This window comes from Talpa occidentalis, unplaced genomic scaffold (assembly GCF_014898055.3).
Source record: "Talpa occidentalis isolate TD23 unplaced genomic scaffold, MPIMG_talOcc4v2.1 talOcc4.3, whole genome shotgun sequence".
Classification (NCBI taxonomy): Eukaryota; Metazoa; Chordata; class Mammalia; order Eulipotyphla; family Talpidae; genus Talpa; species Talpa occidentalis.
The window spans coordinates 110315015-110341981 of NW_023603184.1; the positions used below are offsets into that span (position 1 = coordinate 110315015).

A 26967-nucleotide genomic window follows, 5' to 3' on the forward strand; every position below is an offset into this window, starting at 1 on the left:
AATCACTTAGGATCTATCCAACTTGCCATTTTGTCATCCTGATAATCTAGGGTTTTTAGATTAATTAAAAGACACCTCATTAAATCTGGATTTTAGTTAAATAGCATAGCATCTTGCACAAATTTAGCTGGATCCCTACATTTCTTTTTTTTTTTAAGATTTATTTATTTATGCATACAAGAGCCGGGGTACAGACCAGAGGTGCGGGGGGGGGGGGGGTGTGAGAGGATTCACCAGATTCACCAGAGATAGAGTGGGAAACAGAACAGGTAGATCCCCTGAAATACACTGCTGAGGGGGGCAGCGGGCAAGGTAGGAGAGGTCTGCTGCACCATGTGGGTAGCTCCGTGGCTGGGATTGAACTCATGCTTCAGTGGCTGCGGATAGCTACATAGGTTGCCTCTTAACCCCTTGCGCCACCAGAAAGGCCCCTGGCTCCCTACATTTCTATTTCCTAAATCTGGGAAACTTGTTAATATCTTGGTTTTTTTCATAGCCTAGGTTGCCACATCCCTTAGTGCATGACAGGTGCATAGTCAGTGGCATGAAAGGTCTCACTGGTGAAGAAGTGGAGGAGCTGGTAGGTAACCAACAATATAGGTCACTAAGTCAAATCTGAGCTTTGATGATGAAAACATAATTTCCTTCAATATTAAGTATGAAGCTGTAAGTGTAAATAATGCAGTCTGCCTTTGATTCAGAGAAAGATTTTTTTTCTCACGAAAATTTTTCATTTTGCTTTTGAAGCTCTTAATTTGTTAGTTCCATAAAAGGCCATATCACTGCATCTGAAATAACTAAAGTATTTTTATTGAACATTCTGAACTAAGATATCTGGTTTATTTGCACATTTCTTCTTTTGTACATCATCCCTAGGACATATAGGTTGGTTCTCCATGGTGGTTCTCCATGTTAAAGATAGCTGGTTCTTTCCCCTTCCTTTATTTAGTTGTTTACATTCCCCATGGCCAAACTGTACCTTAATTTCCTGTGTTCCCTTCCTTCTACTCTCCCACCTTTTAACATTTCTCCATATCCTTAGGGCCTTATTTGTATTTGTGTGATAATGGTTTTTAAAGGGCTAGATAAACTAATCTGTGTTAATATTTACTTTGCTAATGTGTTGGACCTCTGAGGTAATTTAAGGCTTTGAAAAGCACTTTAGGAATGCTGCCAGTTCAGGCATCTCAGTGCCATGCACTTTTGGTTACCCAATCACACTCACAGAGGCTGGTAGGTAAAGAAAAGCAGGCTTATACGACTTCAATGACTAGCAGTCTGTTCATTAAGTCAGCCTGGTCTCTCAATTTATGCCATCTTTTATTCCCTCATCAAACTTGCATGACAATCCACTGGTCTCTGAGCTGTTTTCTCCACCCCATTTCCTGTCTCATCTTGAGTGATTCATATGTGACTTCAATATTTATAGAGATGCCCCACCCAACACCCTGCATTCATAATTTCTTGACCTCCTCTGCTGCACAGACCTTTAAGTCCTTTGGTCTTTAGCAATCCCAGTGCTATCTAGTCATCCCAAGCAACTCCTCATCTCTCATAATTACATTTCAAAATCACACTGGATGATATCACACGTGTGTGGAATATTGAGAAGCTAAACTAAGAATCAGATAAAGACAAGTTTAAAAACTAACCCTTGAAAGCTGACTTAAAAACCGAAGCATTCAGAGCAGGGAGCGGGGAGGGGAGAGGCAAGAACAAAGAGGGACAGCAGCACAATGGGCTTTGGTGGTGGACTGTGGGTGATATGATGGTGGATACACTATGGAGGTGATTCTGACGGGGGGAACCTAACGATATCTCAATTAAAAAAAGAAATCTATTTACAAAAAGAAAAATATAATTAACATTGGGTAATGAATATTAAAAAAAAAAAATCATACTATCCTCCTGTTCCTTTCTGAGTTTCTGCTCCTTTCTACTATCCTGACTTCTATAAAAATCTTGATTTCAAAAGAAATTTTTTAAAATAGCAGACTCAAGCTCTGAGCCTGCTACTTCCCTTCCCGCCCTTCTGTCTATACTGAATTCTATGGTTAATTTATCAATGATTCCCTCAACTTCCTAGATCTCTCAAACTTGCATCATGCTCAACTTCTGAACTCTGATTCTGAATGAATCTAAAAATTTGGGTTTTTTTTATATTCAACACCAATGTTAGTAAGTGAGCTAAATAAAATCAAATCATTGCCTCAGGATTGTGAAGTGTTTAAGCACATGCACTCTGGAGTCCGATCACCAAAACCACTTCCTGGCTCCTCCATTTACTAGCTGAGTGCCTTTAGGAAAGGAGCATATGGGCCTACCTGGTGGCTCAGCGGTTGAGCGCTGGGCTGCCAAGCTGCCCGCAGCCTCTGCAGTGCCGGTTCAATCCCCGACCCTCCGGGTGAGGGTCCCACTTGGTGCGCAGACCTCTCCTGCTGTCCGCTACTCCCCTCAGCAGTGTATTACGTCAGTCTGTCTGTTCTGCTCCCCGCTCTGGCTCTGGTGAATTTTCTCACCCTCCCGCGCTTCTGACTGTACCCAGTGCTTGTATAAATAAATAAATCTTAAAAAAAAAAAAAAGAAAGGAGCATATGTCTAGTTTGTGCCCTATTTTCTTCATCTGCAAAAAGGGGATAATAATCAAACATATATCATAGGTATATAATACATGAGCTAATATTTACAATGTGCTTATAAATAGTATATAATAGGGGTATATAACCTTTAAAAAAGTACTCTTTTCTCCTTTGTAGTTCAGCTTCTATTTTGCATAAAGTTATTCTAAATTTTTCAGTCTAATTTTCTGACAGCTCAGTCTCCATCCTTCAGTGAATGATGGTCTAATTCTCAGAGTACACTCGGTGTATATATGTAAATATATTGTGTACATATATATACACTCACCTACATATTGTCTTTGGATATCTCTTCTTTTCATTTTTCACCAATTCCCCCCTGTGACCCCAACTATATTTTTAGCCTTAGATACCATCTGTATGCTGTTGAAACCTAAATTTATATCCCAGTCTAAACTGTTCTTTTGAACTCTACATGCATATCCAAATACCTACTCAACATATCCATTTGTGTGTCCAATAGAATTTGCAAATTTAACACATTCAAAAAATGTTTGTTTCTCTAAAATTCCTATGCTGGAAATCTTCTCCGTCTCAGTCAGGGGGGAATGTGTGAATTTAAGAAAAAGGAACTTGCAGAAAATAATAAAGCTGATAAAAGAATGAATGTATAGAAGACTAAGAAGTAGGAAGATCAGGAAATGTAAAATCAAGGACGAAATGGGAGAAACAGTTAATCCTGGCAAAAATCATAAACATTTCATAAAAATCATAAAAATGTCTATAAAATGAGGGCTAAAATGTATCCACTGCATTTAGCATTTTAGAGGTCATTGATGACTATTGCCTCAGTAGGTTTGGACTAGCTTACTTGAAAAATAGGAAGAGGGCTTACCAGGATCATAGACAGATGGATATCTGGTATTACTAATTCTAAACACACACACACACACACCCCTGTAATACTTAAGCAAACTTTTATTCAGAGTTCTAGTTCTTTATTTCTGAATGCTTGGAGCTACATCTTCATCATTATATCTTATAAGTACCTCACATATTGGACCTATATAATAGACAGTATTATATAGATCCTATTGTATACATCCAATAATGAATTCATTTCCTCTCCTCCCTCTTATTCTCCTTATTCCCAAATTAATGCCAAATTTATCCAATTCTCCTAAGTTCTCCATCACATGAATGATACCACCAATACCTATCCATTCAGCAAAAAGAAAACAAACCTTGGAAACTTCTCTGTTTTTTCCTGCTCACCCATTTCTGATCTGTCCAATCTGATTTCAGACTCTATCTTCACTGCTCTAACTTGGGTCTTTAATTTCCCTCCCCCAAAACCCCATATTAGTAACTCTTTGAACTGCTTCCCTTTTCCAGAGGCCTTTGCATGCCCTACTGTATCACCTATATAGTTACTAGTTATCTTTCAATACTGTATCGACTATATAGTTACCAGCTATCTTTCAATAAAGCACATAAGTTAAAAACTGAAAGCTGCTCCCTACTTCCCACTGGAAATAATGTCATCTCCACACTGAGACCTTTGGAATTTGGCTCTCACCTACCATTCCAACTTCAGTTTATGGCAGTTTCCTATTTGCTTTAGCATAATCAAATTGAAGCACATTCCATGAGGTCATGCACATACTTCCCACATTTTTATCTCTGGAATAAATAGTTAGAAATTTTCAAAGTTCAAATAATTTTTTCCTAAGTCATAAATACAATTTCAAAATGTTTGGAAAAAAAAATGTTTAGCTATGATGTTGCCATTTTAACAGAAGATCTTTATTTCCCTTCTAAGATTCCTCTGTGAATGTATGTATTTGTCTAGAATACATATAAATTTGCATAATTTTCTCATATGTTTTAGTTAGTTATTCCTTTTCATGTTGCAGGAAATATCAAACATAACAAAATAATATTGTAAGAGAAAGAAAAAACAAGAAAAAAGGCAAGAACAGAGATAAAATAGAGCTATGAATACGCTGAAGATGCATACCATATGCATAACCCATTTACTATGGATGATGCAAATATGCGGTTCTCAATTTTCTAGTAATCATTGTAAAAAGAGAAATTTTGTTAGCCAAGTCCTAGGGTCCAGGAAATTAAAGCGCTTCAGTATTTACAACACTTCTCAGACAAATATTGCAAAAAGATATTTTTCCTGAGCTGCTTCTAAAGGGAAAGCTGAGTGATATATTTAACAACTTCTGGCTTCCTTATTAGAGACTGTGCACCTCATTTCCGATCACTCACTGCTCATATTGAGAATCAATACAGGGAGCTATCATTGCACAAATCACAATGATTCTGCAAATATCATCTTTTTGGAAATCATTTTATACTCGCAAGGCACCTAGCTCGTTGCTCCTTTCCTTTAAATCATGAATAAATATTAATATATTGAAATACTCACATATAGTACTATATGTATTAATCACAGAAGTGGCCAAATTTTTATGCTTTGGAAAAACTGAATATTGCTTCTCTTCAAGAATGAGTTTTAAAGAGTTCTTGGGTAAAATCTTAAAACCTTATATCCTAAATCAGGCACTTGAAACTTGCTTGGTTGAAAAGTTACTAGCCATTCTCTCTATTCTCATTTTTTTTATCATGAATATAGTTCCCTTTGGGACGAATTTTCCAAATTCAAAAATATGGCTAGGCTAGGGATATAGGCTAGGCTTGGGCATTTGTCTCTAATAGTAAAAAGATGGTATCCCAGAAGGACTCAAACACAAGCTTGCAAAAGTTCTCACTGTACCCAATATTGAGGCATCTCCAGAAATATGGCTAGTGGAGCTATAAATTTTGGGCAAACTTACTGAAGATTATATTACATACTGGTAGGAAGCCTGCATACTAAAATCCTTGATTTTTCCATTTTCTGAGTTTTTCAGAAGATGTGGTGACAAGTTTTTTCACCTTTGCTTTGATAAGTGGTTGTAGGAATGTTAGGATATGGATTCTCATCCCTTATTAATTCTGTTACTAACTAGAGCGCTAGGCAGGTTACTTAAAGTTCCTGAGCTCAGTACCTACGTTACTCAGTACCTACATTAGGCAGGTTACTTAAAATTCCTGAGCTCAGTTTTCTCCCCCTGTTAAATAAGGGACTTGTAGTAGGTAATGACTTCCCTAGCATTCTTTCCATTTCTGAGCCATGCTGGCCCACTACCTATCAGCTATTAGTGAAAAATCTCTTCAGTCTGATGAGAGTAAGTAACTGTTAATATTTACGTAATAGTGAACCTGGAACTATGGGGCCAGCCAGTTAAAAATAGTTATGTAAGACCATAGGCGTTGCAGGAGGAAAGTTCTTTTTCCACTCTGCCAATTACTATTAATGCAGTCTGAGCTCAGTTTCCCTATCTGTGAAGAGAGACTAATAATTTCATTGTTGTATTAAAGAAAATTATATAAATCCAGCCCTAAATATATAACGTCTGGCACAAAGCAAAAGCTCAAAAGTATCCATTTTTAATAGTGTTATTTCCTTGGAACCACTGAAATATTACTCTTCTAATAGCATTTTCTCAAAACCGAGTATCAGCACTATTGTAATTAGAGTATGTAATGATTTTAAGGTGCCAATTTAGGCTGACTTGTTTTAAAATAAATTGAAAACATGGGCTCAGGAGATTTTTAAAAATTAAGCAGAACAACCTATGTGCTGAACTTTAACCTGTAGTTCTTTTATTTAATAAGTCTATTAATAAATACAACTTTAAGTTATTTGATTAGTACTAATATAAACCAGGCCAAACATGCCATCTAGCAGATGTGATAAACTTCATTGCCCACCCCACCCCCAAAACTTTAATGGTGTTTTGCTTCACTTTTCTGTTTGTTTTGAAACAAGATCGTGGGGAAGTTCTTAGTTTTGGTTTCCCATCAATAGATATTTAGTCCTTTAATTTTTGGTCATATGTAGATTATATCTAAATGCAAGTGAATGAGATAAAAATCATACTTAAATGGTAGAGATAAGCTTTCAAGGCTGTTTAAGTACTTTATAACTTAAAAACAATTGTTTAACTATAACAGAAAGGGAAGAAAATTCCCTCAAATGTGGGAAACCAGAGTTCTTTGCTATTCTCTTAACTACAGCAGGAAATATGTGTTTGTTTATTATGACCCTGGTGCTTCCATAGCCAGATTAACTTTCAAGCTCAGTTTTCATTCCCTTTAACCAACTACTGTCACCCTGCCTTGTGGAAACTGTTAATTTGCAGGGAGTTCAAGGAGAATACTTGTATAATTACTTGTAGTAGAGCTGGTCTGTCACCATCCTTGAGGATAGACCCCCAGTAAGGCCCCATGCATCTAACTGTTGGGGTCCCTATGGAGTGTGTTAATTAGTACACAGCATGATGCTGTGTCAACAGCATTAAAGGTAACTCTTAGAAACTATCAAATTTTATAACAAAAGAGTTCTAACTGCCTTTGTATATCTAAGAATGTTTCCCTGTTGACTTTAGGTTTCTCATTCATGAAATGTGAGGCTCAATTGATCAGCACCAGGTTGTGGAAGAATAATCACTTGTATTTCTGATACAAAGGTCTCTGCAAGATAAAGGGTTAGTGCACTATGTTCTATAGATAGCTAAGTAAAAACCTACACCATCTCATAAATCTTGAATGCCTGCATATTAAATATCCAAAGTTTATCAAGCCATTGTGTATACTTTTATTTACCCTATTAATTCAATTTTAAAAGCCTATTAGAATCTAGCTTATAATTTTATGTTCTACAATTCTAGTTCCTTTAATAGTTTATTGTTTGATTAGCTCAGGGAATTTCACTAATTTTAAAAGCAATTTAATGGATTGCATATTGAAAGGCTATACAACTTTCTAAAAATTACCCATTATGGGCATTAATGTGTCAAAAATTATTTAATCAGAAAGGGATTAGTAAGTGTATACACTTTACAGCTTCTAGGTCAAAAAATAACAAAAAGGGGGATTTAAAACTATCCCTAAGCGAGAAAGGATCTATGTCACAGCGTTGGTCAAAATGAGGTATCCTTATTTTGATCTCCTACCTGCAAATGATTTTTTTTCTGGGAGGGGTGGCTGGTGGTGGGGTAGTGATTTTAAAGGAAATTAGCAGTGCAGGATGTAAAGAAGTAGCCAAAAATGGTTTAGCAGAAGCCTGTATCTGGCAGAAACCCTGCTTTCTCCCCATTTTGTTCACCCTCAAACTTGCCAAGCCTTGTTCACTTTGGCTTTGTTTTAAAAATGCATTTCTGGTGAGTGAGAAAAGGATTTTGTACTGTGTTTTCAATGACTCACCCAAAATAACTCCATTCAACTTGTAAATGGTCTTGCTCTGAATGCAGATTGTGTTTGTTCTAAGATGGGCATGAAGGAACTGCAGAAGGGAGATTAGAGAAGGGAAATGTGGTGGGAGAGGCCAGTGCAGTTTATATTTATTCAGGTTCAGAAACAGAATTATTTTTAAGAAAAGACACTGTGTGTGTCTGTGTGTGTGTTTTGAAGAACTGTTTATGATATCTGTACCATTTAAGGCTATTAGATTCATAGTTCATCTAATCACCAACCTCTTTTTCTTCATCCTCATAAAATGTGCAAAAGGAGATTTTGCAAGTATGTGAAATCACCCACTTTTTTAAAATGTTCTAAATGGTTCCAAATAAGAAGTATTTGTGTGTGTGTACTAGAAATTAATCTTAAATTAGGAAGAAAGTGTATATCAACAAATTGATCATATAATAGGACAGTCTCAAAACTGGGAAATGCAATAATGACATACTCCTATTTTGGTGCTACTGCAGGAAAAAAAAGTTTAGTATCAAGTGACAAAGATTGAGCATTGGATATTTGATATTTGATAGCTATACCTCTTTAAAGACTTTTCTGATTAAAAATATTGGGGATCTTTAAAAACAATAGTTTAGGGTAGGACTGAAAATAAAAAAAAAAAAGCACTGACCTATAAACTTGACCATCAAGATTACAGATAAAAAAATTTTGACTTTCTCATGTGTAACTAAGTCCAGTGAAAAAGGTTTCAAAACCTCCTTTGAGTTGTTTCATGAATTCACGAAACAGACCAAGTAAGGCCTATTCTGTTACATAATCTTGTTTTATTCCATTGTGGATAAAGAAAAGATGACCCATTCTTACCTGTTGCTCAGAAACACCAGAGAATTGAGTGACTGAAAAGAAAACAGGCTGTCTACAATATTTTACCAAGAAAAGGATAAATTTAGCATAATGTGACAAACTGAACAAATAGAGATCTGGGAATTGTGAAATGAGTGATAAAATGACAAGTCTTCAGCATGCACAAAAACAAAAGTATATAAACTTATAACTCACCTAGATTATATAAACGATTTGCAAGACAAAGTTCCTGTGATCTTAACATCTTCTCCTTCTGGTGTGACTTGGGAAAATAAGGGAAATCAAAAGAGCAGGTCATTATGCTATATCCAAGCTTATTTATAAGAATAATGAACCAATCTAATAACCTCTGAATTTTTGCAATTGTAGGAAAACCCTAACAAGAAATAGGTTTAAATTATTAACCTTAAATATGCAGTTTATTACTTTAAAACATAAACAATAATCAAGATAAACCAGAAATACTTTAATGATTAATAATGACTTTAAAAAGAATATATCAAAAAACTAATCTATGTCAGACTAAACACCTTTCCTCATAGTTCAATTATTGATTTGTAAATAAATCTTTGAAAGTTTCTGAAGAACTCTACACTAGGTGACATTTTCCTTTCATTCTCTTTTCTCCTATTGTAAATAATTATAATATCTCTGGAAATCTTAATAGGTATATATAGAGGGGACTCACAAGATCTTATGTTGAAATGAATTTTAGGTACTGGGTTAAACATAGTTTAACTTTTTCAAATTAAAAAAAAATCCTTGAAGAACTAAATAGAATCTCATGTGTGGTATGGCATTCATTACTGAATAAATGAAACACGTTGGGTATTTAAGTCTCAAAGTTGAGACTACAACTAAAACTCCTTATCCTTTAAGGCACTATCTTGTTTCAAGGATTTCCTTCTCTACTATTTCCATATCGTCAACATTTTGCATTAAAAATGATCATGTATAAGAAAATATAAAGTTGCTACTGGAGATTCAACAATTGTTGTCCTCTATTTTAAGGGTTACCTGCTGGCATTTTTTTTTCCCTTTCCTTATTATTTGACTCTGATAGTTTGGTACTTTTACATTTTTGATGCTGGTAGCTTGGCAATTTTATACTTTTAAATATAAAATATGGTTTATGTTTGCCTTTCTCAAGAATTCTTGTCTAAAAGTGTATTTAAACAACAAACTAAATAGGCCTCGGAAAAAATGAGGCAAATATTTTATCCTTTTGACTGTTCATTCTATAGAACTTAAGGAACAGAAAATTTACTCCAAGAGAACTCATTGATTTTTGTGGGATCAGCGCAGTACTTAAAGTGTAAGGGTTACAAGAATATTAGTGAGAAAGCTCTTTAATTTCCCACACTTTGCAATCTAACTGGGCAGTTAAACATATCTTCTGAAGCCAGTGATATTATTTACTGCACAATTCAGTCCCCAAATAAATCATACAGCCTTTCAGTTGTCATCAGGGCAAGAGGTGGCCAGGAGTGGTGGAAACATGTGACCCAGGAAAAGTTTTGGCTCACTTGGATCCTGAACATCATGAAGGCATTGGACAGAAAGAACAGGGATGAATTGAGGGGTGAAGGCATACTAGCTAGCAATAGCATGTGGAGATGACAGAACTAAAGCTGGGCACAGTGCCTGGATGAAAAGGGGAAGACAGCATATTTTGTTCTTTGTGGCTTTTGACCGTGCTTTCAGTGCCTCTTGCACCCTCTTTCTCTCCTTTGCTCACCTGTCCTGCAAGGCAGCTAGAGCCTGGTCTTTTTGGAGGGCCATTACATCGTCAGCTGCATTTCTCTCCAGGACTCCAGGAGACTGTAAAGTCGTTATGATACCAAGAAATAATGAAATGGCAAGTCCATGAGATATCACTGTTGTAGAACTCTTACATTTCACAGAATAAATAAGGCCCAGGATGATATTATGAGGGCTCTGGAAAGTGATTTGGATTTTGGATATGATCTTGTGGCTATTAGTAAACCACGAGAAGTCTGTGACTGGTTTTGAATAGGATTTCATCATCTCTGCTGAGATTTAAAAAAATAACAAAAGGGAATGCTCAACCCTAGTTTTAAAACTGACGTCACGTTTCTTGAAGCACCGCGTGAGACCAAAATTCCAAGCAGCTTTTTCTGCATTTTCTGAGCTATCGCTTGCTCTAACTTCACGGTTGAAGTCGCAGATTAAATATTCTTCCTTAATGCATTTGCATACGTACCACAACCACCCTGAGAAAACGCTCTTAAGCATGCCAGTGGCACTGCGCGGAGCTTGGTCTTTTTCAGTTTTGACTAATTGACAAGAAACGCCAATTACGCGCCTCTTCCCTTCCACTCGATCCACCACTTCTCGGTCGCTAAACGCTCGACTGGGCAAAGCGACTTCTCACAGGCCCAGTTCAGCGAGCCCAAGGCGACCCTGGTCAGCCGCGGGGAGGGCGGCCTGTGAGACTCGGCCTTTCCATTTATGCCCGTTTCCGAGAGGGCCAGAGAGGCGGACAGGAAGAACCGGCACCAACAAACAAACACGCAAACAAACCGCGTCCCGTCAGCCAGCCCGGGCGAGGGGCGGCCCCGCCCCCGCCGCGCGCCCCGCCCCCGCGCGCGCCCCGCCCGCGCGCCCGAGCCGGAAGGGGGCGTGGACGCCGCCGAGGGAGGGGCGCGCAGACGCGCGGCGGCCGGCCGGGACCCGGACGCGTCGGGCGGAGGCGGGGGCGGGGGCCGGCCGGCGCCGGGCTCCGGGCAGCTCTCGCTCAGGCCACTCGCGCTCCCGCGCCGCGCCCGCCGGCTTCATGTGAAGCGCGGGCCCTCCGCCCCCTCCCTCCCCTTCCTTCCCTCCCTCCCTCCCGTCCCTCCTCCTCCTCCTCCTCCTCCTCCTCTCGCGCCCGCGCCGGCTCCCGATCTCCGGGGCCCCCAGCCCGGCCGGGCGCTGACATCACGGGCGGGGGTCCCCGCCGCGGCCGCCGCCTCTCGTGCAGGGTCCGGCTGGGCTGCGGAGCCCCCGGGGCGGCGATGGACCGGCCCCTGACGGCGTCGGCGGAGGCGGAGGAGGAACTGGAGTGGCAAGTGGCGAGTCGCCGGAGGAAGGCCTGGGCCAAGTGCCGCGGCTCCTGGCAGGCGTCGGAGGCTGAGGACCTGTCCACAGAGGCGACGACGCAGGACGAGGACGACGACGAGGACGACGACGAGGACCTCCCCGGCGCGAAGCTGCCGGCCGCTGCGGGGAGAGGTCGGTGCGCCGGGCCGGGCGGCGGCGGGCGGGGAAGTGGGGGCGCGCGCGGGCGGGCGGGGGACGGGCTCGTGCGACCGGGCGACTGCCCCGAGGTCTGGAAGGGCCACCCTGACTCGCCGGGGCGGGTGGCGCGGGGCGAAAGGAGGACACTCTCCGACCCGTGAGCGGGCGCGCTTGGCGGGGCGTCTCCGGGCGCTCCGGTGCCATCTGGTCTCCTTCCGATGGACGCTGGAGACGGGCTGCTCCGCCTGCGTTTTGTCCCCCGGGAGTTTTTCCTGCAGAGGAGTGTCCGGGTTGACCTCGCTGTCCCAGACCTCTGGGGTCGGTAACGCGCTGTCCCCTCGCTTTGCCCCGCAGGAAACGTGCCCAACGAGAAGATCGCGATATGGCTCAAGGACTGCCGGTGAGTCCTCCCCTCCCCGGCGCCGCGCGCGTCCCGGAGGCAGATCCACGCGGGCGGGACGCGGCCCCTGCGGGTCCCAGGGCAGCGCGAGGCTCTCGCCCGGGAAGTGAGCCCGCCGAGAGCTTCCTCCTCCGAGCCCGAGGCATGGGAGTGCGGTGGCTGCCGATTCTTTGGTGAACAACCCTGTGGGCTTTGCAGTTGTTAGGACCCCAGAGCCTGTCCATAATGTTTGCATCAGAGATCAGAAACGGAAGACAGATAATCATGCCATGTTATTTTGCTCGCCTAGTCTTTATTGCAGACGGTTTCCACATTCCATACCGCGTTATATTTTGTTTTGGTTTTGACGTCTGTACATCTGGCAACCGATCATTTTCCTGTCAGACGTGTTTTCTATCAGTCCATTTGCTTCAATGTATTGACTGGGCTTTAATTTTATTTTCTGTGCCATAATTCTGTTTGGAGAACTATTAAAACTAACTTTGTTCTTGTAGTTTACTTCTTGGACATTCGTCAGATGGCACTGGAATTCACAGAAGGGAAATAGAGCTTTGAAAGCATTCAGACTGCATAAATCTGTTTAATTACATGCTTTGGCAACTGTTAAAAAATGTTTGATGAAGTACAGAGGTGATGAGTCATACTGCAAGAAAATCTTGCTACAGTGAAATGTGCTTGTTTCATATTTTTATTTTTTCCCCTCAATTTGCTTCTTGTAAAATCTCGTGTGAAAATGTAGCTTTGTCACATTTTAAGGTTTTTGCTTCCGCACATTTTATTTTCCATCTCATTTGGGCATTCCTTAATCTTAAAGGACCAGATTTTAGAATTTTTGGGGGGAGTGGACATGGGGGGGGAATAAATACTTCCCAATTTATTTTTCTCCCCTGAAAACTAGATAAAATATTGGCCAATACTCTTACTCTGTTTTGACTAATTCCCTGGGGCCTTACTAAACAATCTTTACTACAGAACTTCTTAACCTGAGATAATGGTGAAATATATGGACCTTCTGTCTAAAGATGCACAGATGTAGATACACTGTTTGAAATCCTTGGAACCCAGATTAACAATTTAGCTCTAATGCAAAACCCTGATTGTTAAAAGTATAGGAGTATGGCCTTTGTTATTTGGTGGTTCCACTCAGAGCATGGATTAAGAAATCATGGTAGTGTGTCATTGGTTTATTTAGTCGTCAAACATCAAGGTAGTGTAAAATTTAATTGACATTTTAAATAAGCATATTCAGGATCTTTTAGGAAAGACCTTGTGAAACCAGTATCTTTCAGGTTTCCTCTTAGAAATGTGTCTGAAGAGGATTTGTTACTTTTACCCAAGCCTTTTAAAATCTTCTATTTTACTCTTGATTTAAATACAACTAAGTAGATTATTGATCTACTCAGAATCTTCAAATTGTCATTCAAAATAAATTGTAGTGCTTCATTGTTTAAGTTCAATTATGTGTTTTGAAGAATTAAACAAAAATTTAACAGCAAGAGAAGAATAACATTTCTGTTTGATTATGTATAGGAATGAAGATTGTGTAAGAGATCATGAAAAATAGAGATTAGTGCATCTTTTAAGATAAATGCGTGAGGCAAATGTTAGCATTCACCAGAACACGTCATCCCTGAAAATTTCGGAAGTTTTGTTGCCAATCTTGATTTATGTAGGTGGATTGTATATTCTGTTCCTCCTTCCTTTATAGGTTTCCTCCTTGTTCCCTACAGTTGCACCTTTTCTGTACAAAAGGGGCATTCACTTGCTTCAGGGAAAGCTAGAACAAATAGTCTTTTAATGTCGGTTATGTTATCACAGATTTGACTGCTAGGCAATATGCAACTGTATTCTCTTTTTATATAGAAACTTAGGATACTTTCTAGAGTTGGGTATGTATTATTTTTGTAGATTTTATACAAATGATCTGAAGATAACATTTTTCCCCTGATTAGTTTTCAAATAGTCTTTTTCTTTTTGCTCTCAATATCCTAAATACCATGCTGTCTTTTTTTAAAGGGAGTCTTTATTTTGATAACCTTTTTTTTTTTTTTTTTTTTTTTTTTGGCTAAGTGAAAACATTGCTTGAATTAGCACTTAAGAAGGGATAGGGCTTTTGATAGAATTTGTAAAAGAGCTATTAAAAAGTGAGAGACTTGTTTTTGAAGAATGCCAGCTAGATTCCGCTTGTCATTTTCTGTTAGTACACAGACTAGTAGAGACATCCACAGGAGGAATAATGTTTTGTCTTAATTAAGAAAGTAGCCACCAGGGAAGAAAAATAAAGAGTTTTATTAAAATATATGTAAAAACTTAACTCAGAGGTCATTATGGTAGTTGCTTATGATTTTTTTACATTTTAAATGTACTAATTTTTAAAGAACTGCCATTACTTGTATATTCACTTGCAGAAAGTTTTAGCATTTAATTGGCATTTCGGTAATTCTTTGAAGTTGATATTTTTGATGATTGATCCCATGTGTGGTGTGAATTTGTAACAGGTATAGACTGTTACTGATGAAAAGTAGTATAACAGAAGAGAACTTTCAAAGTAAAACATTTCAGACTTAGGGTTGTACTTTTTACTTTAGTTTTGAGGAAAAAATGCATTTAAAAAGAAATCTATAAAAAAGATGTTATCATTATCTTTGAGCTGAAGAATGTGAAAGAATTTGAGCAATGGCTAGTTCATGATAAATGTTTTTCCAGCTGACTGTATAGTAATACTCTTTTTCAAGTTAAAGAAAACTGTCATTGGGTATAGTTGGCGTGAAGGAGGCAGTGTGTAGTGCTATAGAATGCTAGTGACAGACTTATCAGATGAAGTTTAAGAAAATTGTTAAGTCTTCTATCTAAACTCTGACCTTCTAATTTTACTAAGGAAAAGATTTGTTTTCTTTTAATTTTGTTTCCTGTTTCTAGGGAAGGGTTTGAGGGGAGCAAACATTTTCGTAATGCCTGTCCTTATTCTCTTTTTCTACTTTCGTAAAGAAAATACAATTCATATCTTTGTAATTTGTCATTCTTATTCTTAATTGCTGGCAGATCAGACATGTGATTAAATCATTCTGGGTGAAACTGACCTGACAATAGGTATTTGCTTAGTTAGTAGGTTATTACTTACGTAATCCACTTGCATTCCATATGTGTTTGGGAGGAGAGTTATGATTAGACGCTTGCTTAACTACAACCCTTTAAGTGTAAGGCTGTGCAGTGAAAGCTCTCCAGACAGCTTTTTAAAACTAAGGCTTATGTTTATGTGGTTGCAGTACCCCTTTGGGAGCCTCGCTGGATGAACAAAGCAATAGTACACTCAAGGGTAAGAGAAAGTTGCCTTTCTAAATGCGTTCTTTATGAGGGACTGCTTCATTTGTCTTCTGAATATATATTTGTCCTCTGAATATGTATTTTGTATATATGTATAAAAAAACTCATATGTGAGTTATAAAGGTGATATTCATGTTTAAAAAAATCAGCTCTTGTAAAGACTAGAAGGTAAAATGGAGAAATGTTGTCATAGAGTGGTGAGTTTAAGCAAATTCCCCAACTTTTCCACAATGTGAAACTCTTATTTTTTTATTGTTCAGTTGGATATTATAAAGACTAATTTAATGTAAAAATATGGCATGTAAACATAAGGAAGATACATATTAACTAGGGCAACTTAGTGCAGCATTTCTTTGCTTATGTTAACTGAAATTGCCACACCTGAAATTTTACCACCTGTGCAAGACAGAATTTTCAAGTTCAAAGTACAAGAATGTGCAGGTAGTGGCAAAGTATATATAAAAAAAAAAATTCACAATATGGGAAAAATCTTGCTTGAGCTTCTGACTTAATATGGGGAGGTTAAAGGAATAATTATTTCAGGATCTGGTTTTCCATGAAACTCTTGGTAAGATATGTTTTGTTAGTGAAAGTATAGTAGTATAAAATATCCTATAGATTGGTTTATTGTAACTTTACCTGACTGCACAGTATGGTTTCTGTATGTTAAAGTAAAAGCTTATACCTTCTTCTTGAAATCATATAATCAGAATAATTTTTGAGTACATTTAGATCTGCAACACTACTGTATTTTATAAAATACTATGCTTGGTCAATTTATTTTAACTAAAACAATGATTTTATATGGAAGTAAGAAAAACAAAACTAAGATGAATCTTCAAATGTTTCAGGTGTGCTTGTGAAAAATGGAGGAAGTTTTGAAGATGATTTGTCATTGGGAGCTGAAGGTATGTTTGGAAGAACTGTGTTTTCATGTAGTTTTACAGTTAAAATGAAATGAGAAAATCTAGTGCTTTCAGATTTACCATACTCAGAGCTAAATTTAAAATTCTTAAAAATGGCTCAAATATATTTTACGAACTTATTATGTGTTAATTAACTAGTCAAAGCCTATAGAATATATGTAGAATGGCTCTGAAAAACCATTATGAAATGGCCATATGTCTTCCTTGGACTTTAGTGCTTAAAGGAACTGTTGGGGGCAAACATGGTAATATAACTGAGGGAAGAATTGTCCCGCAAAAGGAAGGAAGCTTAAATATTTACAATGAGAAAACTAAATTGAAGCTTATTTTTAGTGTGAGGTACATAGCCTTATGTCAAACTTACAGCTGCAGCTTGTCTTTCTCTTTGCTCTTGTCTTTTCCTCTCCTTCTTTAACCAGATATTTAAAAGATTAAAGGATAAAAATAATTATTAGAATTTAATCAGAAACCATTATGCTGATGTCTGTTCCCATCTGCGTTAACATTTAAAGAATATATTGTACTGTTTAAAATTTCACACATTGTATAATCATCCTGTGGCATCGTGTTAAAACTATCCACAATATAAAGTTAAGATTTTTTAAATTATTTTATAGTTATTTTAAAATTACTGGTATATAGCTAGGTTTTTAGCCTGTGCTTTTTATAAAAAAAAGAAATAAGGATTTTATCAAATCTGTTTAAATTGAATAATGAATTTATCTGCTGAATTTAATGTCATTGAGCTCTTGGTGTTTTAAATCAATCTTATAATAATCATTTCCGTAGAACCTTCTAACATTGAACTATCTAGAATATGTGAATATATTAGTATTTATCATTTCTGTTAATGTGTTTTTGTGAAAATAAACTCTATAAAGAGTGTAAGTTAACTGCCTCCCAATCAACACATTTAATTATGTTCTCAATCCCTTATTAAAAAGCATTTCACTTTTGATATCTCCCTTAGTAGTTTCACAATATTTAGGGTTTTTTTGAGCAGTTTTAAGTTTACAGAAAAATTGAGGGACAGGTACAGAGATTTCCCATAAACTCGCTGTACACATATGTGTATAGTCTTCTCCACTGTCAGTATCACCAGACTGTGGTGGATTTGTTACATTGATGAACCTACATTGTGGTGTCTTAATTACCCAAAATCCATAGTTTACATTAAGATTCACTCTTCTTCTTGTACATTCTGTGGACAAATATATAATGACATGTACCCATCATTATATCATACAGCATATTTCTTCCTTAAATATCTTCTGTTCTTCTGTGCTGTGCTTGTTTATCCATATCAAGTGATTTTATTGGAAACCAGAACCTAAAATGAAGTCCCATAAACGAGTGGAGCTACTCTGTTGTTTACTGAAAATTATTTCAAGATTATTTTCAACCACAGTAAATATTTATTGAGTGCAAAGTGTTAGCCACCTTTATGGTGTACATAAAAAGAAACATAAGAAATTGCCATGACTTTGCAGGTTAGAAATGAACAAAAAGCCAATGTGCTGAAATAGATATGTTTGTAAATAATTCTTACAGTGGTCTATAAAGATTAAATGTAAATTTAACACTAACAGTATTTGTCTGTTTAGAACCTGTAAAGCTAGCTAGGATAAAGTTGAAGGGCTATTTTTAAAAGAAAACTTTCATTGTAATTAGTAGAAATTTTCAAAATATGTACATGAAAAATTAGTTGTACCTGGAATGGATTTTCAGCCTTTAAAAAAACTACATTAGAAATGTATGTGTATTCTATTGCCACACTTAAATCATACTGTTTGTTATATTTTGCTTTTTAGGTATTCTTTAGTAACAGCATTTAAGTATAATTATTAGAACCACATATGCGCTATAGCTTCCTCTTACTACTTCTAAATTGTTAAGGAAATTCAATTGGTTATCTTTGTCTTTTTACTTTAAGCATTCAGGTGGAATAATTAGTTTTACATTGCTAAAAATAAGAACACCTCCAAAAAAGTACTGGTTCTGTTCTTATCGGTGTAGTGTATTACTTTAATGACACAGACTTAATGAACCAAGACAGGAGTTTAGCATATTAGACAATAATACTGTGGTTAATTTGTTCTCTTAATGATTGCATTATGTAGTTATTGTCGTACTAATTGTGATGTGCATTTATTTTTTTTACCTGTAGCCAACCACCTCCATGAAACTGATGCTCGAATTGAAAACTGGTATGTAGCTGTATTTGTTCTCTATCTTTTTAAAAATGAAGAATATTTATGAAAATAAGGTTTAATATAATCCAATTTTGTTTATAGCAGTAACATCTTGGCCAAAGAGAGAAGACTACAGTTTCATCAGAAAGGGAGAAGTATGAATTCCACTGGATCTGGGAAAAGTAGTGGGACAGTCTCAAGGTAACTTATTCTGAAATGATGGTACAATTAAGTTGTGTTATAGATGACCTGCTCGTCACTGTTTAAGTTTTAGATTTGTCCTGGTAGTATGCAGTTATTAAAAGGATTTCAGAGTGTTTCATGAATCAGCATAACTCAGCAGATTCTTTTTTTTTTTTTTAAATAAGGTTAAATTAAAAGCAACAAATATATTTATAGTGCGGCTGAGGATTAGTCAGCATTTTGAGCCTCATCACCACCTTGAAAGAACGCCATAGTGGAGCAACTTTTGCTTCCAACATTCTCCATTTTATTAGGATATTAAATTACTCTGACATAAGAATCAGGATAAGCCTTTCTAATTTAAAGCTTGATATTCAAACAAAGATTTGTTTTCATCATATTAAACCAAAGGTCTTTATATATATACTAAAATAAGCAAATGCATATGCCTGTGGAACCAATTTAAACTGTTAAACCAAATTGTTATATTGGCCTTCTGTTCAAATTCCATCTCTAACTTTCCTATTTTCCTCAGTGAGTCTGAGAAAGCTTAGATTATCACTGGTATGAATGATGATATGATAATTATGGCATAATTTAATTCCCAGTGGAATTAGAGCAAGGTGTTGCCTTTGTGAGACCGATACTCTCCTTAATTTACTCCTCCTACTTCCTCAGTAGAAAACATTAGAGAAAAGTTGGAGTAGATAGACTCCTCCCTCAGGTCTAAGATCAGGTTGTTACCTGTATTGGCTCTACTGAGGGACAAAGAGAGCAGAAAAACTGAAGTTCTCTAGAATATCCCTTAATTCTAATGTTCTACCAACTTTCTAGTATACTTTTCCTTGTCACTTCTACTTTAATCCATTTCTTATTTTTCCTCATATGTCCTCCTGTGGTTTTAGCTACTTTATTGAGAATCTCTTAAAATGACCAAAAAAATAAGGTGAGGAATCAAAGAGTCTCTAGTGTGTTGTTAGGGGTTAACTTTTTTACCCAATACAAACAGCCTGAGAGAATGGACTCTATTAAGTGTTATATTTCACATTTAGCATGTACTATATAAAGATGTTGAAGTAATGGTTTCAAGAACAGAAACTATAGAAATATATTTTATCACTGGAAAGAACATTAATTCACGTATTATGTGAGGTGTATTATAAACTGATTTTATCTTGATGTTTCTTTTTTTTTCCCCTTCTTTTGTAGTGTTTCAGAATTGTTGGAACTTTATGAGGAAGATCCTGAAGAAATTCTTTATAACCTTGGATTTGGACGCGATGAACCAGATATTGCTTCAAAAATTCCTTCCAGATTTTTTAATTCATCATCATTTGCCAGAGGGATAGATATTAAAGTATTTTTAAGTGCTCAGATGCAACGGATGGAAGTAGAAAATCCAAATTATGCTTTAACAAGTAAGGGTTTTAAATGTTAGCATATTCTTTTAAATTGCAATACCCACAGTGAGATCTTATTTTTTTGAAAATTTTAATTACTGAGGCTAATTAATTAGCACAATAACATTTACTTATTCTGAATTTTTATTATCCTGTTTATAGAAATTAATTTACCTGTTCTTCCTTTCTTTCCCACATCTTGACTTAAAAGTGTTGTCATGGCTTATTCAAATTTATCTCTTAATTGCTGCTGTTGAAGAAGAGAAGAAGTAGGGAAGGGGCCTGTTACTATCAAATGAAGTCAGTCAGTTTTAGACGCTTCTCTGTAAATATAAAACACATGATTATTTTATTAATTTAATCATTTTTATTCACATTGAGCCTTGCTTATTTTTTACTGTTGACCAGAAGTTCCAAAAAATGATATCATTGGGTAGTCCTTGGATCAGCTTTAACAGATCAGAAGTCTTTTCCCCAACTTCCCTCAGTTAGGACTAAAATATCGATCTCTGTTCACTTTACTAGGAGCATGTTTGAAAAAATCTTAATGAAATCTGAGACCTAAAAACAGATTCATAACTGTAGATCAATAGCTAGTCTTTTCTATACAGTCTTGTCATGCTTTGTGCTTCATTCTGATATATTCAAAGGTAAATTCTGGTGTTCAGAGTGGAAAGTCTTCTTCCCTCTCCCAGTAAAATAGAGAAGTTTTAAATGTCAGATGCGGGGGGGATATCTGGTTTTATAATTTTTGTAATTGAAGTTCAGTTATTGGAATTCTAGCAATAATAATGATTTAAAATAAGTGTGTATGAACACAGATATATATGTGTGTGTGTGATGTGTGTATAATCTATTTTTTTTTTTTCTTTTTGTAGGCCGTTTTCGTCAAATTGAAGTGCTTACTACTGTGGCCAATGCATTTTCTTCTTTATATTCCCAAGTCTCTGGGACTCCCCTGCAGAGAATTGGAAGTATGTCCTCAGTGACCTCTACCAAGGAGACAGACTCCCCTCCACCTTTAACCCGAAGTAACACTGCAAATCGTTTAATGAAAACACTATCAAAACTAAATTTATGTGTTGATAAAACAGAGAAAGGAGAAGGTGGTGGTAGTCCTTCTCCAGCAGTTGAAAAAGGAAAAGTTACGAATGTTTCAGTGAGTGAAGAAAGTAGCAATAAAAATGATCCAAAGACTCAAAAAATTGTAAAGAAAAAAGACTCATCTTCTATGTTGGCTACAGTAAAAGAAGAAGTTTCAGGTAGTTCAGCATCTGTCATGGAGAATGCTGACATTAATAAGCTTTCTCATGAAGCAAATAGTAATTTTAATCAAGAAACTGAAAATGAACAAAGCAAAGGAACTCAAAGTCATGAGAATAAACTGGGTGAGGAATCTGTTACTATGGAACCTGATGTAGGTGGGTTCCACATGCCCAGCCATAGTGAGCTGGAAAATAGCAGTGAGCTGAAAAATGTCCCCATGTCCATACCTGAAAAAGAACCATATGCACCACCGCTGACAATCCCATCTATAAGAAATATAATGGCACAGCAGAAGGACTCCTTTGAAATGGAAGAGGTAGGTAAAAAATTACTGAGGCCTGTTTAAATTGGGGGAAAAAGTGCCAAAAATAGTTATAAAATGAAAACTGACTATGCTAGAAAAAGTCACCCTAATTTTGACTTTCCAGGTTTTTTTTATTTTGTATTTCACAAAGCAAGAATTGGTCACAGGATACTGTGATGTTAAGGTAATGTGACAGCTCCTCAGCTTTTCTGGATTCTCTTGTCATTTACTACTGGCACTTGAACTTTAACCCCCTTTCTCTCTGTTTAAGATTTTCATCCCCTAAGAAAGTCCTTCCAGAATATTTTCAAGTTCAATTAAATATTGCATAATAGTTAAAAACATAGGCTCTGAAATCAAACGGGTTCAAGTTCTGTCTCTGCCCCTGAATTGCTGTGTGCCTTTAGTCAAGCTTTTCTTAAAGTATTTCAGTAGAAAGGATAAGTTTAAAGAAGGCAGTTGAAGACAGATTTGGTTATGGGAGAATAGAGGGGGAAGCCTTGAAGGAGGAGCCTTGAAAGGCTACTATCAGGGCTTCTGCAGAGAAAGACCATTGTTTGGTTGGTTCTTATTGTTCTGTGACAATATTCCTGCAACTAAAACTGCACTTGAATTCTCAGAGCTGATAAATTCTGTGTTGAAATTGTATTGCTTGGGGCAGGAAATTGAAGTTTATCAAGCACCAATCTTGTGACAGGTACAGTATTAGGCCCTTGAAGTATTTTTCTGTTTCAGTTGTGAATCAGGCAGTAGTGTATCATTTTACCCATGAGGAAGTTGAAACATACATGCTAAAGAGTTGAGGCTAGCTACATATGTTACATAATGGGTAGGTTTTCTTTTTTAAACTTGTTACCTAAAAGTTTTGCTACTTACAGTAGTTTTAGGATTACATGCCATTATTTTAGGGAATTGGAAAACAGGATAATTGATTCTGCCAATAAATGTCCTGTTAGGTATTTGTCACACTGAGAAGATTTTTACTTTATTGCAAAATTTCAGTTGCTGAGGTGGCTATTTACCTTTTCTGTAGTCTTCGAATGTGTCTTAATACTTCCAACCGAAAACTGAAGTCAAGAGAGATCAGGACCAGCCATTTAAAATATTTCACATTATTTTTAATCTTTTTCCTTTATTTCTTTATGTTTTTATACTTCTATTTAATGCCTCATATCATTTCTCATGAGATAAATTTGGGAAATGACTGCTTTATGATGGCTACTTTAATTAAACCTTTATGTTCCATTAACTGAGTACTTTTTTGAGTTTGTTTTGGTCTAAACTTTAGCACTTAAAATATAAGTTATTGCCTTAGCCTCTCTCTTTTGTCAATCAGATATGACAGTTAGTTTCCTTATTTTAGTATAATAGTAGAGTATAAAATTAAAATGTTACATGCAAATCTGGTATCAGTGACTGATGAGAAGGTATTCTTACATGTTGTTTTTAATATCTAGAATTCTTGAATTCAAAGCTGTATTCATACTACATACATAGGATCTTTTAAATGTTTATATTGTGCCACATAGATGCCCTTTGACAGCCAGTTAACGGTGAATTTTTTTTTTTGCTCCCTCTACTGGCAAAAGCAGTGAAGAAAGTAATAAGACATTGAACTAAACAATTGTTTTTTTGAAATACATGCTTTGATGTTTGAAAAATAGTGGAAGATTTTAAAAGTAGAATATATGATCTTACCATAGCTACATTGTAAATATGGAGAATTTTTTCTTAAGATATATTTAAAGTATGGATTAAAAACCTCCTCCGAGAATTGTTTTCATCCCTTGGGGAACTTTAAAGAGAACTGGGGAACAATGGATAAAGAAGGGAAATAATGTGTTTCTTTAATTTCCTCTTCCCCCAAGTATGATCTGAATCATACTGACATGAAGAGAACAATTTTGTTGAGGCAAATTTTTAGATTCCATTCAAAGTAGGCTGTTACTGGTTTTCTTTTGTACCCCTTTCCCTTGAGATTTGATTCCTATTGGCTAGCTTTCTTCCTGTAAAAACAGAAAATAAATATACCAGAGTGTACATGCTCAGTAAGTCATTCCTCAGGTAGATGAACTTATTGCCAGCTGCTTTGGGCAACTGGGGGGAGAAAATGATGCAGACAAGCTCTGCATGAAGCTCCAGACCCCTCTGGGGCAGAAGGTAAGATCTGACAGACTCCAGGAGCAAAGAGGGGGAATATTTCAATGTGAAGGCAGTGAAATCGGTGACAGGCTTGACCCAGACCTTGGAGAATGAAAGTGTTTCTCATGTTAAAAAGGAAGGGCCAGTTTATTTTCAATTAACTGAATATGCCTATAAAAAGTTTGTAGAATGTTTAAAAATGTTTCGGTGTATCTAAAAGTTGTACATCTCTACTTTTGAATTTCCTAGTTCTTAATAACTAGCCTTAATAATTCTTGTGTTTTTTTTGAAATTACTTTCAATAAATACATCATGGTAACTCTTTAGAGTCATAGATTAGTGTTAGAAATGATTCACATTTAAACCACAATGTGATCCTATTCAATAAGCATTATTCATATTTTAGATGTAAAGAAAAATGTTAGAGGAAGTATTTTTATCTGTTTCTGTAAATATATTGTTCTCTATGCTATAAATGAATTTATATTCAAATATAGGTATTAATGAATGTGCGCATATTTTTATAAACTACTAAAGTTTTAGTAACTATAATCCTCTTTACACTAATTTTTTTATTTATATTTTTAATAAAGGGTTTTTTTTTAAAGATTTATTTATTTTTATGCATACAAGAGCTGGGGTACAGGCCAGAGATGCGGGGGTGGTGAGAGGATCCACCAGAGACCGAGTGGGGAACAGAACAGGCAGACTGACTAAAATACACCACTGAGGGGAGCAGCGGGCGAGACAGAAGAGGTCTGCCTCGCCATGTGGGTTTCTCCCTGGCCAGCTGGGGATCGAACTTGTGCTGCAGAAGCTACGGATTGCTTCATATGTGGTGCTTAATCCCCTGCGCCACCAGGGAGGCCCTACACTGATTATTAATTTAACAATTGTCAATAACATACCTCATTACTTATTTTTAGCTATTAAGTTTCAGGATTCTTTTTTATTTATGGGTTTAAGTTAAAACAATTACCATCAGTAAGGTATTTGACAGATGGTTGTTTATTTAGCCTTTAACATCTGTCTGTTTTGAAGGCAGATAATATGTCTGTAATAGAATATAAGCTCTAAAAGATGACATGTGCTTGGATGTCTGTTATTTCACAACAGTTAAATGCTGTTTTTGCTGTTTGCTATTTATCTAAGAGAATGAGGTCAACATTTTTTGACATTAAAAGTAAACTGTGTGTGTGTGTGTGTATAAAACTTGAAAGGTTTTATTACAAGGTGCAATTTTCAAATAAATATAGAATAGTAAACTACAACAAAATGGAACTTTGAATTATTTTCGGTTTTCTCCCTTTGCAGATGAGGTAGCATTTATCCCCAATCTTTCTGAGGATATAATTTCCAAGAAATCATATCAATGGCTTACAGGGGCACCAAGGAGAAGGGCAGAAGGATGTCAGAAAGTGCTCTGCTGTTGTAAATCTTTACTGTTTCAGAATACTTTACAATCACAATTTGATCAACCTGTGTCATCCTTAGAAGTTTTAAACCTTACTCTGCAGTTAAGAAAACTGAGTGGCATGAATAAAACTTAAGTTCAGATCTTTGTATAAAGACTACATCATACAGCTTGCTAAATGTCAGATTGGTTGATAATATCAGACATTAGATAAGAAATCATGTCATCTGATGCAGACAGCCCCATACTACCATTTTGGAAAAATAATGCTTCCTTTTGAATTTTTGGAGATGTACTTAATAATTACACAGAATTATAATTTCTAAAGCTTCCGTGCTGATTTTTTTAATGAAGTCATATTTCATTATAACATGTTTATATTTCAGGTGTATATCACTGAAAATCAATTTGTATATTAATAATTGATTTTCTTTTTTAAAAACTACTATGCAATGTCTCTTAAACCTGAGAAGAAAGGTTATTTTTGTGACAACATGCATGCTATTGGTGTGTAGAATGCAATACAGTAATTTTGTGCTAAGATAGTGTATCTTGGTGAAGATAAATGTTGCAAAGCTTAAGTCAAAGTCAGTACCTGCCATGTAGGAGGACATGGATCAAAAAGATAACTGCTTTTACTAACACATTTTTTAACTGAAGTAACCTAAATGTATGGGTTATTCTAAACGTGTTTTCATATGTCTTTAACTCTCCAAACATTAGGACCAAGCACTTTTATTGTTTTGGTATCTTGGTGGTCTTTTTAAAAAAAAAAAATATATTACTCAAAATTTCATACTTGACCCAAAGATTAAAAAAAAATCACATAAGGAACTGCTATGACCCATCACTCAACTTAGTCAGCAATTTTTAACAAATATTAATCATGAAAGGCAACCTATAGCTAGTGACCAGAGTTTTACTGAGATTTTAAGACCAAACAGGGGAAAAATTATGCCACATAAATCTGTTCCATATTTCCTTCATAATTTTCTACAGTGCACCCCATCTTGAGTTTTATTACTTTACTTCGTGCAGTTGTGACCTATTATCACTAGTATGGCTCTTTCTGATACCAACAGTGATTGATGATTTTGCTGAATAAATAGGGAGAACATTGATTTTAGTAGTTTTATTAGTAAACTGTAACTCTCATCTCTTTCAATTAAATATGTATCTTTTTTCAGTTATGCAGTTTATGAGAGCAGAATATTATTATCATTATGCCAAAGAGTAGCATCTTGAAGGTAGTATACTGAGGATAAGTATTCATCAGAAGTCTTGTTACTGGGTGACTGATTTTTATAACTCCAAAGAATAGAATGTAATAATTTAGTATTTTAAAATGAGATTGTAATTTGTCTATCATAGTGCAATGCTTAATCTGAGTGTCTTAGAATGTAAATAAAAATGCACTTGG

General features: G+C 36.4%; 1 protein-coding gene and 1 long non-coding RNA gene across 5 annotated transcripts in view; one reads left to right on the top strand and one right to left on the bottom strand.

Annotated features, from left to right (window-relative positions):
- LOC119255997 (uncharacterized) overlaps window positions 1–11323 on the bottom strand; it is a 50077-nt gene extending 38754 nt beyond the window's left edge. For both annotated transcript variants that reach the window (XR_008553602.1, XR_005127601.2), the window contains exons 1-2: window positions 10495–11323; window positions 8952–9018 (exon numbers count right to left, since the gene is read on the bottom strand). This is a non-coding gene — a long non-coding RNA (uncharacterized LOC119255997). The remainder of the gene's footprint in view (window positions 1–8951; window positions 9019–10494) is intronic.
- Window positions 11324–11734: 411 nt separating this feature from the next.
- ITPRID2 (ITPR interacting domain containing 2) overlaps window positions 11735–26967 on the top strand; it is a 37711-nt gene continuing 22478 nt past the window's right edge. For all 3 annotated transcript variants that reach the window (XM_037523662.2, XM_037523663.2, XM_037523664.2), the window contains exons 1-8: window positions 11735–11990; window positions 12351–12396; window positions 15663–15712; window positions 16572–16628; window positions 18814–18853; window positions 18941–19039; window positions 20231–20439; window positions 21300–22003. In XM_037523662.2, the coding sequence (XP_037379559.1) occupies window positions 11774–11990; window positions 12351–12396; window positions 15663–15712; window positions 16572–16628; window positions 18814–18853; window positions 18941–19039; window positions 20231–20439; window positions 21300–22003 (1422 nt within the window). In that variant the 5' untranslated portion in view covers window positions 11735–11773. The remainder of the gene's footprint in view (window positions 11991–12350; window positions 12397–15662; window positions 15713–16571; window positions 16629–18813; window positions 18854–18940; window positions 19040–20230; window positions 20440–21299; window positions 22004–26967) is intronic.